This window comes from Apostichopus japonicus, chromosome 19 (assembly GCF_037975245.1).
Source record: "Apostichopus japonicus isolate 1M-3 chromosome 19, ASM3797524v1, whole genome shotgun sequence".
NCBI lineage: Eukaryota > Metazoa > Echinodermata > Holothuroidea > Aspidochirotida > Stichopodidae > Apostichopus > Apostichopus japonicus.
Window position 1 is genome coordinate 27,644,806 of NC_092579.1, and position 16,494 is coordinate 27,661,299.

Here is a 16,494-nt window from a genome sequence, read left to right on the forward strand (position 1 = left end):
TTTTGTGGCAGATATTCATTGTAGGCATCTCCTTCACAGATATATTAATGGCATGAATTTCACAACAAGTATTAGTAAAACAGTGAGAAAAGTCACGTACCCTCAAACTTAGAATTATAATACCTTTCCTAGCAACCAGACATAGCATAGCCATATTTGCATTAGATTGAAGCTGTTGTTGTTGTTGGTTGTTTTGTCGTTTATAACTAGTCAGGGTAATAACCATCTTAATGCACCTAGTTTGACATTATACTGTGTAACATGGATAACTATTACACTGTACTACTGTAATTCACTTTCATGTTCCTAGTGTGTGACTCGGTGATAACACATTATGTAAATAAGTCGTAATAAAGTCGTTGGTAAATTTGTCAGCTGCTTTTGTTGAAGTAGAATATAATCACTATTTATTTTCCAATAATCGATCAATAAGTAGTAAATGTTGTAATTCCAACTGCGCATAAGCGATGTGACATTACAGAGGGAGGACCCTACAAGAGAAGCTGGTCAATACCTTCTTTGTTTACAAACTGACTTATTGTCTCTTATGAAGAGATTATGAAGAGAAGAGTCTCTTATGAAGAGATCTATTGTCTCTTATAACTTATTGTCTTCATGAAGAATGGGAGTAAACCATTGAAAATTTTTTTATACGTCTGTGGCAATTTGTAGCCTGTACTTTTACTTTCTTTGTTCTGATTTAGTTTTTTTCTGATTTTCTTTTCTTTTTTTTTTTTTCTTTTGTCCATAGACTTTCAGTACTTCAATTGGAGAGGGAAAAATTAGACAATGATATATCACAATACAGATCCAGAGTGGTTGCCTTAACACAAGTAAGTATTAAATACCCCTGAAAGAGAGAATGAATTGGTCAATCTATGTTTTCTGGGTTGCTGGTTGATTCATACCTCAAAAAACAGCATCTGGCCCTACTGCAACCCAGTCCTCACAACCCATCCACTCCCCAACCCTCCCCTCCCTCCCCCTCACCTAGAAATGCTGCCCAACCAACCCTCGCCTCCCTCCTCAAAATGTTAGCATGTCAAACCTTAAGTAACATCCATGTGTGACAAGCCCATTTGATTTATTTGCTCCTTCTTCATGTTGACATTAAAAGTTGTTTATGTTTGTTGTTGTTTGTAAGTCCTAGTCAAGTCTTAGTTGGTCTCCAGGTGGCAGATGATTTGACACTTATCTTAACAAAGAACAATATACCACACTGTATAACATCTTGCTTCTAATTGGAGATTGAGATGATATGAATGTAACCTTTACTGACATGTCCAAACACTCAGTTCTCATCATAGCAAATGTTGTTCACTTTCAATTGTAATCTTTTTTGTTGCTTTATCCTTGAAATGTGATACCGTTGGAATGTTTGATTAGCTGTCAATGTTTACTATATTTTGCATTTCATCAAAATGTAACTTCCTGTGCAAGAAAAGGAGTTCAATAGGATAAAGCAAAACAAAACCATTTTCATCTGAATTTGATGACATGATAAGATTGCCAGATGCATTCTTAAAATATCATCAAATTAAAAAAAAAAAATCATTTCTTAGCCATACAAAGTGCTATGAGGATGAGGATTTGACCTAAAAATGTAGACAACTGCAAGCATTTTTGCTAAGCAATAAATTTCAGCCATATCAAATATCCCTATTATTACAGAGAATTTGTGTGAGAGGGACTGAATGGAAACAGTCAGGGATAGGTAGGACAAGGAACATATCACATCTGTACTATCCTGTACTATCCTGTACTATCCTATACTATCCTGTACTATCCTGTAATATCCTGTACTATCCTGATATTGATGTTATCCTTATCCATTTAAGAGTTAAGACTGCATTCTTTGAATTTGTATTTAACTGGCTAGAATCATCACAACACAGCATTGACAGTACCATGTGAGAATGTGACCACTTTTCCAGAGATACAAAGTTCTATAAAAAAGTAATTTGAAAGTCAAAGGAAAATCCATGCAAGACATCAAATTGATTTATTTGTATAATAATATTGCTGGTTAGAATCTGATAATTGAATTAGCATGCTTGAATGTGTTTCAAAATATGACATTTGAAATGGGAATGCATACTTTTTTCTTTTTTAAACATCCTTCTCTCTTTCTTTTTCTTGCTGTTTTGAATTATTATAGAAAAACAAGACATTAGAAGCACAACTTCAGGAAGCTGACAGTAACTGGCTTTCTCTCTCGGTGCAATACCAGCAGAAAGAAGAAGATTACAAATTAGAAAAGGAAGAAATGGAAGACGTCATTCACAATAGTAACACAGTAAGGACGTCTTTCCCTGTTTGTTAACCCCTATCAAAGGATATCATATGATAAGGGGGTATCCTCTTACAAGGATTATCCCTTTCCTTAGGATTGGAAGACATTCATAACATGGTTATGTAGTTAACCATTTCGTACCCACTAGTATTCTACAACAATGATGGAGAGAACGTGTATTTACAAGCACCCTACAGCTGCATTTTAATGTCCTCTTGGAGCAATGTAAACCTTAAAGAAAAGGAACGTTTGAAGTTTATGTACGAATGTGTGTCGGTTATGACTATATATTTACATGACCCATCTCCCATACATACACACACACACACTGATCTACCCTAGCCTAACGAACGATCTTGCACTCTGCCCCCGATGATCCGCTCCGAGGTCTGCTGCCCTCCTCCTTCTGAATCTGCCATTGAGAAGCCTATACATGCATGTATTGAAGACTGGAAGTAACTGAAAAAGACAAGAATCCATGAAAGGTCAAAGGTCATGGAAAGGCCTCTCTCTCTCTCTCTCTGCAACTTGCCTGGATAGTTATAGTTTACTGTATAGGTTACTGGTTTGTCATTGGTTTTGATCTCTCAAATCTGCGGTCGGTTGACTGTGAGAGTTTGCAGTGCAAAGAAATCTAAATATGATTGTATAACCAAAATAAAATACCGTTGCCATGCAGTTCTTTTGTATTTCGGTGGGAAAGGAATTCCAGGAATGAAAAATACATGATAATTCATGCATGATGTCAAAAAAATGTACAAAAAGTTGGGCTTTGTTTCGAACAGATGGCTTAGGACAACATTGAAGGTTGTTGCGAGGATTTTGATGCAGTAGTGTAAGACAGTCCAACCTTTCAGGTGCAAAAATTTGTTGCCATGGAAATCCTTTGCACTGAAGTTGCGAGAACCTCGATCATTGCAAATTATCTGTTTATTACAGTGTTTTGATCTTTCATGGTCTTTGAATTTCCGCGTGGGATGAACGGTTGTTATCTTAAAAATTCTTAATTTTTCTGATCCTTTAAGAGGTTTAAATTGTGAAAATGAAGTACCTCCTGCCGAATAAAGTCCATCGCTTGGTATCTTTTATGGAAAATAGACTTTGAATTATATCACAGATTACCTCAGAGTGGGTTGAAAGCGACAGTAGTTAAATAATTTAAAAATTATATTACCCAAAGTCAAGTTAATAAATAGGAAAGTTTTACTTCTTGTAATCTGTTCTGGTGGCTCACTTTTTTAATCAAACAAATTATGCAAATGAAATGTCACCACAAGCCAACTAACTGTATTAACAATATTCTTGATATAAGATATATTCTAAATCCCTTCCCTGAGATTGATGATAAGATCAGTTCCGATGAACCTGAAAAAGGAAATTTGGGCTTTTAATAGAAATTTGTTAATGAACAAAAATTGTCATGATTTCTCTGTTGCCTTTCTGTTGTGGATTGGTTTGTAGTTATAAAAAGTTAAAGTCACAATTCTCTTCAAATCTGCTTCCTATTTCTGGGTAATAATGAACAAATTTTGGATGTTATTTTTATCCATCATTTGTTTCACGATGTGTGAGAATGTTGTGGTCAAATGGCTAAGGCGATGGGCTTGAGCTATGAGGATTGCTGATTTGAATCCTGGCCAGATCATTAACATTGTTTCTTTGGGCAAGACATTTCATCTGTATAGCAACCCGACACTCAGGTGTATAAATAAAAGGGGGACCTGCAAGGCAACTTGTAAATATAGTTGCGTGCGCAGGTGTTGGCCGCAGAGATGTGGTGCACTGTGGTGCCCCAGGAGCTGCTGTTTGAATTTTGCACACTTGGGTGTATAGGTGTGACAAGTTACCATATTGTGTTAAATGTTGTAAAGGCTTGTGAGAAGACCGCTTGGCCTAGCACATGTTGTTCATTGATAGCTGTCGCAATGTTTTCTGAATGGCAAACCATTGCTAGCAAAGAAGTACTAAAATCAGGTCGCTATAAACCAAAGGACTCCTGTGTGTATCTTTGTTGCTGGCGCATAGGAGTTATATACCTGTGGTTACCTGTTCTAGCTCCCTCAACAAAAAAGAAAATGAATGAAAATAAAAGGTTAAGCCTTTTTTTACACTCTATTACACTTAACATCCTATATTATTAATGTTTACAGATGATAGATAATTTATCCAGAAAGTTAGAAACACTTCAGGCAAACCACCAAACCGAGATGGAGATGAAGGACGCACTGATGAGGAGTCCGAGCATAGCAGACTTACCGAGTAGATTCACAGAAATGAAGCAAGAGGTCCACCAGTTACGCAGAGTGAGATAATCGTTAAGGCTCCCGGGCAGGGATGTGTGGGGGGGGGGGGGCTAGTGGAGTCTGTAGGAACCACAGGAGGTGTGAGAATATCAGTCAAGTTTGGAAGTTTGGAAATCACAACATTTTGAACCTCTGTGAGGTTGAATAAATTAATGAGGAACTGGCCTATGCTCTTGGTCTTTTGATGTTGAATAAATCTCTACTTATTCATAAAACAGGGGGAGGAAGTAATTTCTTTGTTACTTATCTCCTTCACAATGTTAAGTAAAAAACGTCAATCCCTCTCCTGACTCTCCCTCCCCCACAATAAAAAATAAATTCTAAGAGCACATAGTCTTCATCACCTCTTGTCAGAATGCAAGATGGTCTGCACAGATTTAGTATATACTTGCATTAGTAGCAGGGGGTAGGAGCCCGGGACACTGGGAGCATGTGACCCCCCCCTTTTTTCCAAAATAGCAAAGGTGCCCTACTGGAAAATAAAATGTGCCCCTTTGATGTAGAACTGTCTTTTGGATATCTTAAGCCTTTGTTAACTTTAATATTTTATTGTAATTAATTATTTTTAGTTTGTACATGCTATTTCTAAAATGGCATCCAATATCTTTTTGTAGCACAGTTAACAATAACAATCTCAATAAATAGTATTGATAGCATACTAACACATCCTATATATTTAAGTGATATGGCAGGTGTGTATTGGTTTATAGCATAACAAGTGGTGATTGTGGAATGAGAAAGTGCCCCTCTGATGTTGTGCCCCCCCCACCGCACTTTTTGGAAGCTTCCTACCCCCTTGAATTTAGTAGCATCACTGCACTATCGGGGAATTTACTCTGAGTACTTCTTTAAATATTACTATCAATGTCTTCTGCTGTCGTGGTCTTCGTCATCTTATTAAACACTTTTCCTCTCTGCTTCAGGAAAATCAACAGCTTAAGGACACGAACGATGAATTGAACGTCCAACTTCTCAACAGTAGTGTGAAGATGGGGAGATCGTTACTACACAAAGGTGTGACCAGGACAGAATCTTTTGCATCTGAAATGGAAAGCTCTTCCAAAGACGAGGTAAGGACGAAGCACAAGTTGTCTTGTTACGAAAATTCGGAAGAAAAATATTTGGTTGTATTTATTTCTTTCAGAGTAATTGTTATTAACATATTGTTGTTTTGAAGAAAAGTAACTTAAAAAATGCTCTTTTCAGTTTGAAAAAGAGCTTTCTCCCTTGAAGAGAAAATTTCTTGTAATCATGATTTTTCAACAAAACATTGAAATGGTAGGTGACAGTGGTTCTAAGTATATGATGAGAAGACTCCCATATTGTCTTTTCTTGTCATTGCTCTTCTTAATCTATTAATTTAGCTGGGTTAACGAAAGAATTTTATTCTTATGCCCAAAATTGAATACGAATCAGGTAAAGAAATGTAATATTCGTTAGGGTTCATTGGGAGGTTGCTGTGGCTGAAAATGTTGAATTTGTAGTCCGAGTGAATCACATGCAAGCAGAAGGCTGTGATGTATGTCAATTGGACAACGTTCCTGCCTGCTTACAACAAGTTTATAACACAAAAATTGTATAAACCAAATAGCTGATGTCTTCATCAACTTTGCTTTAAGAGAGCTTTAATGATGTTTTATGTCCCCGAGACCTGCGGCAAGTGTTTTGTTAACCAGAAGAAAGACTTATGAAAGGTGAACAATTGCTTTTAGATGGCTAAGTTAAGAGTGGGTATAAAAAAAATCCCAAACCATTTCAAGAATACTTTTTCCGAGATGCTATGAAATTCAAATTTGATACCCAAACAATGAGGAATGTTCAGTTTTCAATAAAATATCTTTGTGTGGGGAAGTACTTTTAAGAATGGTCTTGTTGGTTTTTTGGCTTCTGGAGGTATTGCATTTAGCGATCAGTTTTCTTTTAGACCCCCCCCCCACTTGGCACGCTACAGTACTGTATCAAGAAAGGAGCAGACGCAAATGTGACCATTATTAGACATTCTAGCATATTGTCAGCAATACTGTTAAACCAATTAAAATATCTTTATTTGTTTTATTATGCTTTATTCAGATTATGCAGGCCTTAGCCGAAGAGAAGAAGATAACGAGAGAATTAAAGAACTATGTCGGCAAAATCCTCGAAAAGGTGATTGAGAAACATCCCAGCCTTCTGGAAATAGAACCACCTTTGAGGAGGGATGTGAGAGAGGGCAGTATTTCATCAGAATCCAGCATGAAGAGCTGTTAACACAGGGAGAGCGTGTATTCATCGTTTTAAAAACATTTTACCAAACATTCCAAATCTTTCAACAATGCCAAACAAAAATTTGTAGAAATAGTCAGTGGCAGTAATAACGAATGAAGCATTGCATAGGCAGGGCACTATAAATGGGGGTTTTTTAACCATAATTTTTAATACATTATTAGAATAAAGTGCCAAGTCTTGCTTGAACCTGTTTTTATTTTGCCATATGAGCAATGTTTAATTTTTCAAGGTGAAGCTATTGTTTAACCATTAATGTCCCACCCATATTATATGAAAAATTGACTTTTAACTTACCTACAGATACTTGAAAGTGTTTGTTTTGATTATTTTTAATTAAATGGTAAGTTTTATGATGTAGCAAGACTACTAGAAGTAGTGAAAGAATAATGGGTTTTAAATTTCAATTTTTAATTTTTAATATCAGATCACTTTGTGCGTAAACATGAGTGTTTTATTCCAATATGCACTGTGCATCGTTGAAAGTATATCTCCCCACCTCAAGGCCTGCAGTCATTACAAGAAAGTTCCATTTTCAAGTTATAAACAGTTGGAGATATAAACAAAAGAGAAAATACAAAAAAAAATAGAGACAAAAAATGATAACAGAAAATGTATTCAGAAATACAGTATAAGTTGGTCAAGAAATGGTTACAAATAAAAAAAGTAAAATAAAAGATACTTGTTTACATGCTGTTTGTAAACTAGGCACTTGGTTCTTACTTGGAAGGTTGAATGTAAAGTAAATAGTGTAAAGACTTTCAAAGGCTTTGTAATTATAAGTTATCCTGTCCCTTTAAGAGTGAAAGGAGTATCTTGATCAAACACCTACTGAACCAAATTTGAAATATGACATTCCTATTTCCAACTTCAGGAAATTTCTCGAGCAGGGTATGTAACGTGAAATGTATTCTTATTGAATATGTTTGTCAGTCAATCCACTGTTACCTCTCCCCCCCCCCTCCCCCAAGAGAACTTACAATACTCTATACATTGTGACAGTCTGTTAAATTGACAGTCTGACAAATTACACCTTAAGGGGTATTCTCTTCCTCTGAAAAGTCAGTTTTACATAGTTAAAAGTGATAAACATATCTTAAAGTTCATTTGTTTTTTACAGGACAATATTGTAATGGGTTATGAAATGACAAGTAATGATAGTTTCCTTGGTGTTTTTTTTTAATAGTCATAACATTGTCAGAAACATAAGATATATAATATTGATAGAAAAGTGCTTCAGTTTGACTAGTCTTCAATAAGGGGATGGAGAGGGGGGGGGGGATATGTGGGTTATGGGTGTGATGATGCCATTAAGTTGAAGGGAATACAAAGTTGTTCTGGAAGTACCAATATGTAGACTCATTCTCTGTGATTGTCTAGTGTCTAGTAAGACAAACGACAAGACCACTTGGGTCTTGCAATATATTCAGAGGGTCTTCACAAATCAGAACAGGAAACAGGGAAGCATTACATACCTCCAATTATCAATATGGTAGTATGGAAAGGTAGAAAGGGGTAAATCCATAATTGGAGGGAAAAATCAAATCTCCTCAAGAGGAATAGGCTGGTAAATTTGAATTAAAAAAAAACAATCTCGGTTAGTTTTGCGGAGAGGGTGCCCGGGTGAGTCGATAAGGCAAGGTGGATGCTTGGTCTCATGGAAGTTACGATGGACTGTTGTTGACATCTGGTGAAGGGGTTATGATTATTTTCAATTTTTCCATGACACAAAAGTTTGGACATGATTGCTAAGTGATTGATAAGTATTGCTAGGTAAATTGCTAGGTAGATTGCTAAGTAAAATAAAGGAACTGGCTGAAAACTTTATCAGCAGTTGTTTGATATGGTAGAATTGTTAGTAACATTGGAAATTGATGTATGGAGTTTGTGGTAAGTACATAACCTTGTTTTAAGATTTGTTTAACAAATGTTTAACAGTTGTTGATAAGGTTTGGATGTGTAGACACGGTCACAACTAAATCATGTTGTGACATTGTTTAAGTTTTGTTCTCATCAAATATTGTATTCAAATAAAAAAAATAAACTGATTATTACCTCTGTCCAAACCATTTGATATTTGAAAACAAAAATTGTATATAATTCCATACTTTCTGCATAAAAAACAACTATTTTACTGTAAATAGATGATAAAATAAATGTTAGTTTATTTTGTATTGCCATATCTTGCATGGCTAATAATAGTAGAAATTAAATTTTTCAACAAAACAATATTGTAAATAAGTGAAGAAAAATTTAGAGATAACCGTTTTTCAAGAGTTGAGGGAAGAAAAAGTGCCTACAGGTTATAAATTAGTGTGTGGTTTTATTTTGTGTGTTTTGTGTGTCACAGTAGATAAGATGTTTCTTAAAGTTGATAGTAAGTCTGCTAAGAGAACAAAAGCGAAGGGGGCGGGGGGGGAGGGGGAAATAAGAAAAAACATATGCAGAAGTGAATTGTGCAGAATCTAGCCAAATAAAGTGTTTCATAAATTTGGACAATTGTACCAGTACAACCTCATCACCTGAGATTATATATGTAGCTTTTGTTTGCAGTTAAATTTCACTGTCCAGTTCTGTAACAAATGAAGGTGAACAGACAAAAAAGTAACAGATTTAACCCAAAAAAAAGTGATTCTTATTGTAAAGAGGAAAAAAGAAAACATGTGAGTTTGTTTCCAGGTATTAAAAGTTGTGCTCCAAATATGAAAAACTATTTTATAAAGGAGTTATTAGGGTTAGGATTTTTAAAAAGAGAATAAAATAGTATATATATTATTTATTTATATATTTTAGAGTTGTCTACCTGTAACAGTACCCTGATGTGATGTCAGTCTGTGAGTAAATTGCAGGATTCTAATATCATGTTTACCCAGAGATGTACTATATATTCTTTGTGTACCCACAAGCTGTGGTACTTATTCTAGAAGACAAAGGGTACCTTATAACCTGGTTCATGAATATGTATAAGTGACTGCATATATTAAGGGAGCATTTGCAAGCAGACATTGGTTTTGATTTGGGTTTAAAGTTACAATTAGACATGATGGTAAATTTGCACAACATCCAATGCCAGTTCATTCCAGTTCATTAGTGTTATTTATAAGCATAAATAAGCCTCGGAATATACCCTTTCATGTCTAAATTTGATTTGTTTTTTTTGTCCCCTGGGGAGTGACACCCAGATTCCCCTTCATGGTATTCTTTATCAGCAAACCCAGGCAATCCCCCCCACCCCCTTCAATTCTTAAACCTGGCTATCAACTCCTGAGTTAACATCTGAATATTGCTATCTGTAGTATTATGCAAAGTAACAGCCAAATGCAAATGCAGTTTGGAAAAACCTTCTTTGTGTATTGAGTATCAAGGTATATAAAAGACTTTTTCTCTCTCTTTCACTAAGAAACTTTATGTTTCAACTTCCTCTTCTAAATCTATTCATTCATGTTATTCATAATATTGTCTTGTTAATGATGTCTTAGATTACCAAAAAGGGATATTCTTTGCAAGAATTTATAATTTTGAATTATGTTCATTTTACAACATAATTATATCGTGTTTAACATGGTTCGAGTATGGTTTTGATATTCAAGAAAATTATTGGTGCTGGCTTTGTTCGACTTAAAAAAAAAAACTTTCACACGTCAAGATCTTTTTAGTCATTTTATAGTTATTTCTTAACAATCTAAAGCCATATTTTGAAATTCCTATACTTTTAAACCAACCAACCAAATTATCAACTTAATAGTGAGGTATTCCTTATGAAATTAGACAACAAATCAAAAGCTATTTCTGAATTAAAACTTGAGATTCCATTATTAAACCTCACATCTATTTTGTTTTTGAAAGACAAATTTATACAGGACCCCAGACAGGGGGATGGGTGGATGATTAGGCCAATGCCCATCAGCCCCCTCCCCCACCCTACCTCCCATATGTGGGGGGAATAGGGCGTAGATAGGGCTCAGATCACAAATTTGTGCCAGATCACAGTTTAGCATGAGATACCTTGTCAGATATAGATCATATTCTGGTCTCCTAATTATTTCTTCGGTGACTTTTCTTAAAAAGTGTGTCTTCTATCACATTTTATGAAGTTTCCCTGTACCGGTTTCATGCAAACATAGAAGTCGAGTCTCAAGCAGGGCATTGTTATTATTTTAAGGATTATCCGTTCATTTTACCATTAACGTCACCACCTGATATATACAGTGATTGAATTTCGAGTTTGTTGGACATGATTGAAAGGGGGATTTTTCTTTTCGTTTTCTACCAATTGTGTGCTATGACTGTAACATGCGTAATTACTGCAGTGAGTATATTGGGCAGGTTCATACGTGGAGGAGAAGTTAATAACTCTTTTTTTAATGTCAATATTTATAGACTGTCATAAATCAATGTAATATATATTTTTGCCTGTATTAATTACAACATCAGCTATAGCTTAAATTAAATGAGAATTGTGCAGTCACTGTATTGTGCAGCCAGTATCATTATCTACAGTGGAATTAATGGACACTTGATATCCATACTTAGCTAATGTTAACCATACACATAATATCCTAAGCTCCGGAAGTTTTTATCGAGCATGGTTAGGCCGTGCCAGGATGTGGATCCTACATACCTTACTTTCAGAGAAAGACTGTGCAAGAGGGGGGAAAATCTTCCATATTTTATAGCTGTTCAAAAGTGATTAATATTAATTAAACAAAAAGAGTATTTAGATATAGACATCTTGTTAGCATATCTTTGTATTGAATATTGGTAACATCAGTATAAACCATATATGATGCAATTTCATTGCTATATTCACGGTTTATGAATCTCAAAACCTGCATATGATTTAGCTATGCAGTACATATCGCAACAACAAGTTTCTTTATTTCCATACTGGGACTTACAAATTTCAATATTTCTTTTCCTTGTCCTGTTTGTTTCCTGTAACATTCTGGAAAACCAGTTCTTTTGGTGGTTTTAGTGCTTAACTCTTCAATTTTCTCTTTTTCCATGTCTCAACATAATCTGTCATTTTCTCTGAATTATCACCAGTGTTATTGAAGTTACTTTGCCAGAGGAAAGGGTGTGTGAAGGGGGTGGGCAAGGGAAATGTAGGGAAGGGGATGGGTATGTTTTTCAGGGGAGATTTTGGTATCCTATGTATCTTTATTTGAATCTTGAAAATAAATTCCATTGCAGTTGCCTGGAAAGTAGATTCAGCTAATTATGGATTTTTTTTTGGAGGGGAGGGGGGGGGGAGGGGCTTGTTTTAAGTTACAATTTTTTAGACATGTTTCAAATTATATCTTTTTCAAAGAATACTTCGTTCTAGCATGGACAGTGACAATACAAATGAAAACACTTACGTGATGTTTTATGTTCATCTTTATAGTCTTTTTGAAAATGGATTGGTTAAAGAAGCATGACATATATAGAGCATGCCTTGAGACAGCATAATTAATGCTGTGAAAGGACGTAGTGCTGTGAAACTATATAATGACTTGCGACAACAATATGCTTTGAAAGGACATAGTGCTGTAAAACTATATGACTTACGAAGACAAAATGCTGTTTAAGGACATAACGATGTGAAACAATATGACTTACGATGGCAAAATGCTGTGAAAGGACGTAACGATGTGAAATGTCATGAATTACAGGGACAAATAAAGTGAAAAGACGTAATGATGTGAAATGTCATGAATTACAGCGACAAATAAAGTGAAAGGACGTAATGATGTGAAATGTCATGACTCAGCTACAAAATGATGAGAAAGATGTAATGATGTGAAAAGTCATGGCTTACAATGACAAAATGCTGTGGAAGGACATAGTGCCATGAAATAACAATTGCGATGAAAGGACATAATGCTGTGAGACTGCAAAATGACATACCTGGAAAGACAATGCCATGGGATGGCATGATGACTTACGGGGTCAATATAAGTTGGCATAAAAGATGGGGTTTACATAGCTAAAACACCTTCATGAAACATACTAAAGGTATAAAATGTTTAATGTACCATCACTACTCAACACAGGTGTCTTTGGAAATGATGATCGAATTGTCAGGGTTTGGAAAATTGACTTCAGTATCACTTACCTGTTCCCATATAACTACTGCACTCTCACATACTCTACCATGTTGATAGCTATCTGATCACATTATGATGAATGGGCACCTGTGGTTCACTGTCCCCGTCACTTTACAGTTCCACAAAATTAGCGTATGATTTCATATTTTGAGATCTGTATAGAGCTGACATTCTCGCAGGGCGTTGCCTGGAGTAGCATCATGAGATAAGTAATTGGGTACATCGCTAGTGTTCACTGACTAATCATTTCTTTAAAGATGAAGTGATGTATGACATATTAAGAAAATCCCCTAGATTCTCTGCTTCAGCATTTATCGCATATATGAAAATGACCAACCAATTACCACAAGCTAGTTCATTTATTATATCATCAACATCTTCATGGTCTGTTTGCACATAAACAAGGCATATCTACCTCAATTTGGCTCTCTAAATGTCTGATAACTAAATAGGACAGACCACCATAAACAAAACACTTTTGAAAAGTTCTTGCAAGTTTGGTACATCATGGGGAGGAAAAGGGGGGGGGGGGAGGCATAACTCTGACGAGCTTAAACCCCGCTAACAACAAGTAATTGTTGCCTTATGTATAAACAGCCCAATTGGAGAGGAATGCAATTGGTTGTTTTCATTAACCCATCTCTATTTACTTTATTTGACCGTTTGTAAGATTTGACGGTTTGTAAGATATCGCCGCGTACGTAGCCCAAACAGTCGATGTTTCTTTTGAATGAAGTACAAAGGTTATTGTGTCCTCCACGCAGTGACTCACGAGAACTCGTGTTCGCGTGTTACCGTAGTTTCATCAAAATATAGATCTTAATATATTCTGGGTTTTTTGGTTCCAAATAGTTCGCATTACCAGATTCAACCTGTATGATATTAAAAATATATACATAATAGATACTTTGCTGGTCTATGCAGGACCGTGTACTACTGAGCTATTTCAAAATCATTTTATGGTTCCCTTTGAAATACTGGAACAGTCCACTCCTGACGTCATGTTTTTAATAATGTCTTAGAGAGCTAGAGGTAAACAGTGTGGTTATTATTCAAGCAGCACTGGTGTGTTATCCAATTAAATTAACGATTCGTTAGATTTGAACAGACGAGTCTAGCATGTCGCATTATATTACTTCAGATTACATGTTGATCTTTGATACCTACTCAAAAGTATAATATAGGCTAGTAATAAGGCATGCTACTTCGTCAACACGTTCCGAATGGAAGGTCAGATATAGCACAACGCGTTCTCTTGGATATATTGTAAATTATTATATTTTTCGATACTCGTCGACTTTACTGCAGAACAAAAGAGGAACGTTCGCCGTAATATAAGGTAACATATTTTTGGGAACGTTTAATTCTTCAAATTCCTGTAGATAATTAGATCTGAAAGCTCATCTGATTGAATTTTTAATTTTATATTTGTTCACAGTTGCTCATCATTAGTTACGCTATAGCCTTCAGGATTTGCGATTATAGCTACGCATATACTAATCGTAGCCTTCTCAGAATTCAAGCACCCGAGACTGCCACTTAAATTCAGAACAATTCTTCAATTTTCGTTAAAAACACAATGGACAACACAGTCCCAATGAAACTTGTAAGGAATCAGTAAGCATAGTGAACGCGATTATGGTAGCGTCAGCCATCGACCATTTCTACCACATAACCATATTTTTATTATCAGATCAGAAATGAATCAAGCACGCAGGAAACTTTCACAGGACGCATAATTTGAGAGAAGGTATATTGCATTGCCCCACCGGGAGATTCGTGTAAGGAAATAATTTGGTTTAATTTGTAATAATTTCTACCGATTTATAATATAAGTTCATTCTTTGGCGGCCTATATATTACAGCTGCCAGTGCCAGCGCTGTCGACTATTTTCCATTCATATAAATCATTGGTGACCATACAAGACAACGTGCAAAACACCCACACTTGCAATTTAGAGGGTTTCTATTTTAGGCCAATTGTAACTTCGAAGACCGTACCTTTCCTCTTGGGTAGAAAGTCGTTTGCGAATGCTCAACAGACGAAACAGCCATAGAGAGGAAACGAAAGACTGACACCAATTTCTGGGCGTTGCAATTCAGCACAGCAGGTACAAACCGCAGACTGCTTTTACTCGACTGTTCATACGTAGCGAGAGTGGTATATATATACGTCTCTTTCTCTGAGTTGCTCAGCTCTAGAGCAGATGATGGATTTGTCAGTCTCCAGCTATAACACGATCTTGAGCTATTTGCCAACCTGTATGTGGGAACTAACTACTGTATCGTCGAATTGAACTTTGTGCTTCATTGAAAGAAGTGGCATGTATTGGGTGAGGGATGGGAGGGTGATGGGGATGGGCGGGTGCCAAGATTGTATGAAAGCATTGGATAACGATCTCAGAATTGATTCGTTCAAAGCAGTGTCTCTATGTTTTATTTCAATGATTTTTCCAAATTAAAATTCCTTCTCTTCCACTGTTTAACTATTGGCAGATAACGTGATAAAAGAAGGAATTCTGGTTTAGGTGGGTTGTGGGTTTTACCAATGGGCTTTCAACATCTGTCTCGTTTTTGGATTATACTCAAAAATATGGCCCTTTACTTCATTAGGCCAAGCACTAATTATGCAGTCATTTGACAAATTTGAAAATTTTCTCAGTTGTGAATATAATGGTTTTCTTTCTAAATACTTCATGCCCAAATTTAGGAATATAGTTCCCTCTTCAAGTCTTCATCTTAACGCAAACTTGACAACATAGTCAGCTCAGTTAGCTCAGTTAGCTAACATACTGTTAGCTCAGTGGTTAACGCCGGTGCCTTCCAATCATAAGGTCCCCAGTACGAGTCACTCCAAGATTAATGTATGTCGTCCAGTTACAGAGTTGTTGACAATTGACAATTCATAATCATGGAAGTTAAATATGAATCTAAGAGACTGACTTCTGTCAGCTTGCGGCTTTGATAAGCCAATGAGGCTTCTTCGCGAGTTCCTGCTTGCAAGAAGATCTAAAATACATACAAATACATAGTCCAATCCTTGCGTAAGAAGGGGTTGGGCGGTGATACTGAAGCAGAGGAGGTCGGCTCGGAAAGTACTCACTGCTTTCTGTACCAACCAACTTGTTTGTACATATGAAATATATTCCGTTACTTATAAGGTGCGGTTTACTTACTCCCCGTACTGCAGAGGGAACTTACCTGGAATTATTGGATAGATAAACTGCTTGAAAGCATCGGGTCGTCAGATCGTTGGTAATATATAAAATTCACATTAAACATCAAAAGATAATGATGTCATCTTTCTTTTCCTTTCAGTCTTAGTTCATCACAAAACGTAAATGTTTGTCAATGCAATAGTGTTGTTGCCAAGTGTGTGTTAATGTGTTTGTGAATGATGTACAGTGTGTAGCCATACTTGTAATACTGTTTGCTGGTTAGGCCTATTTATTACTACGGTGATAGCCTACAGTGTGTAGTATAGTATACTAGTACTACGTGTAATTAGTAGGTTGTAGCCACTTATTACTGTGTTAGTGTTACTGTA

At 36.0% G+C, this 16,494-nt stretch overlaps 2 protein-coding genes across 17 annotated transcripts in view; both read left to right on the forward strand.

Annotated features, from left to right (window-relative positions):
- The window catches only part of LOC139959885 (rab11 family-interacting protein 4-like), a 56,476-nt gene extending 49,250 nt beyond the window's left edge, over positions 1–7,226 (forward strand). For 5 of the 6 annotated variants that reach the window (XM_071957792.1, XM_071957793.1, XM_071957795.1 and 2 more), the window contains 5 exons: positions 752–833; positions 2,159–2,296; positions 4,444–4,596; positions 5,520–5,666; positions 6,667–7,226. In XM_071957792.1, coding sequence (XP_071813893.1) covers positions 752–833; positions 2,159–2,296; positions 4,444–4,596; positions 5,520–5,666; positions 6,667–6,843 — 697 coding nt within the window. In that variant the 3' untranslated portion in view covers positions 6,844–7,226. The remainder of the gene's footprint in view (positions 1–751; positions 834–2,158; positions 2,297–4,443; positions 4,597–5,519; positions 5,667–6,666) is intronic. The other variant, XM_071957796.1, reaches the window with a different exon arrangement.
- Positions 7,227–14,002: 6,776 nt separating this feature from the next.
- LOC139960496 (LLGL scribble cell polarity complex component 2-like) overlaps positions 14,003–16,494 on the forward strand; it is a 70,594-nt gene continuing 68,102 nt past the window's right edge. For 7 of the 11 annotated variants that reach the window (XM_071958896.1, XM_071958898.1, XM_071958901.1 and 4 more), the window contains exon 1: positions 16,046–16,202. The gene's annotated coding sequence lies outside the window, so the exon portion shown is untranslated. Of the gene's footprint in view, positions 14,287–16,044; positions 16,203–16,494 lie in introns of those variants that run through there. The other 4 variants (XM_071958893.1, XM_071958895.1, XM_071958897.1 and 1 more) reach the window with 2 other exon arrangements.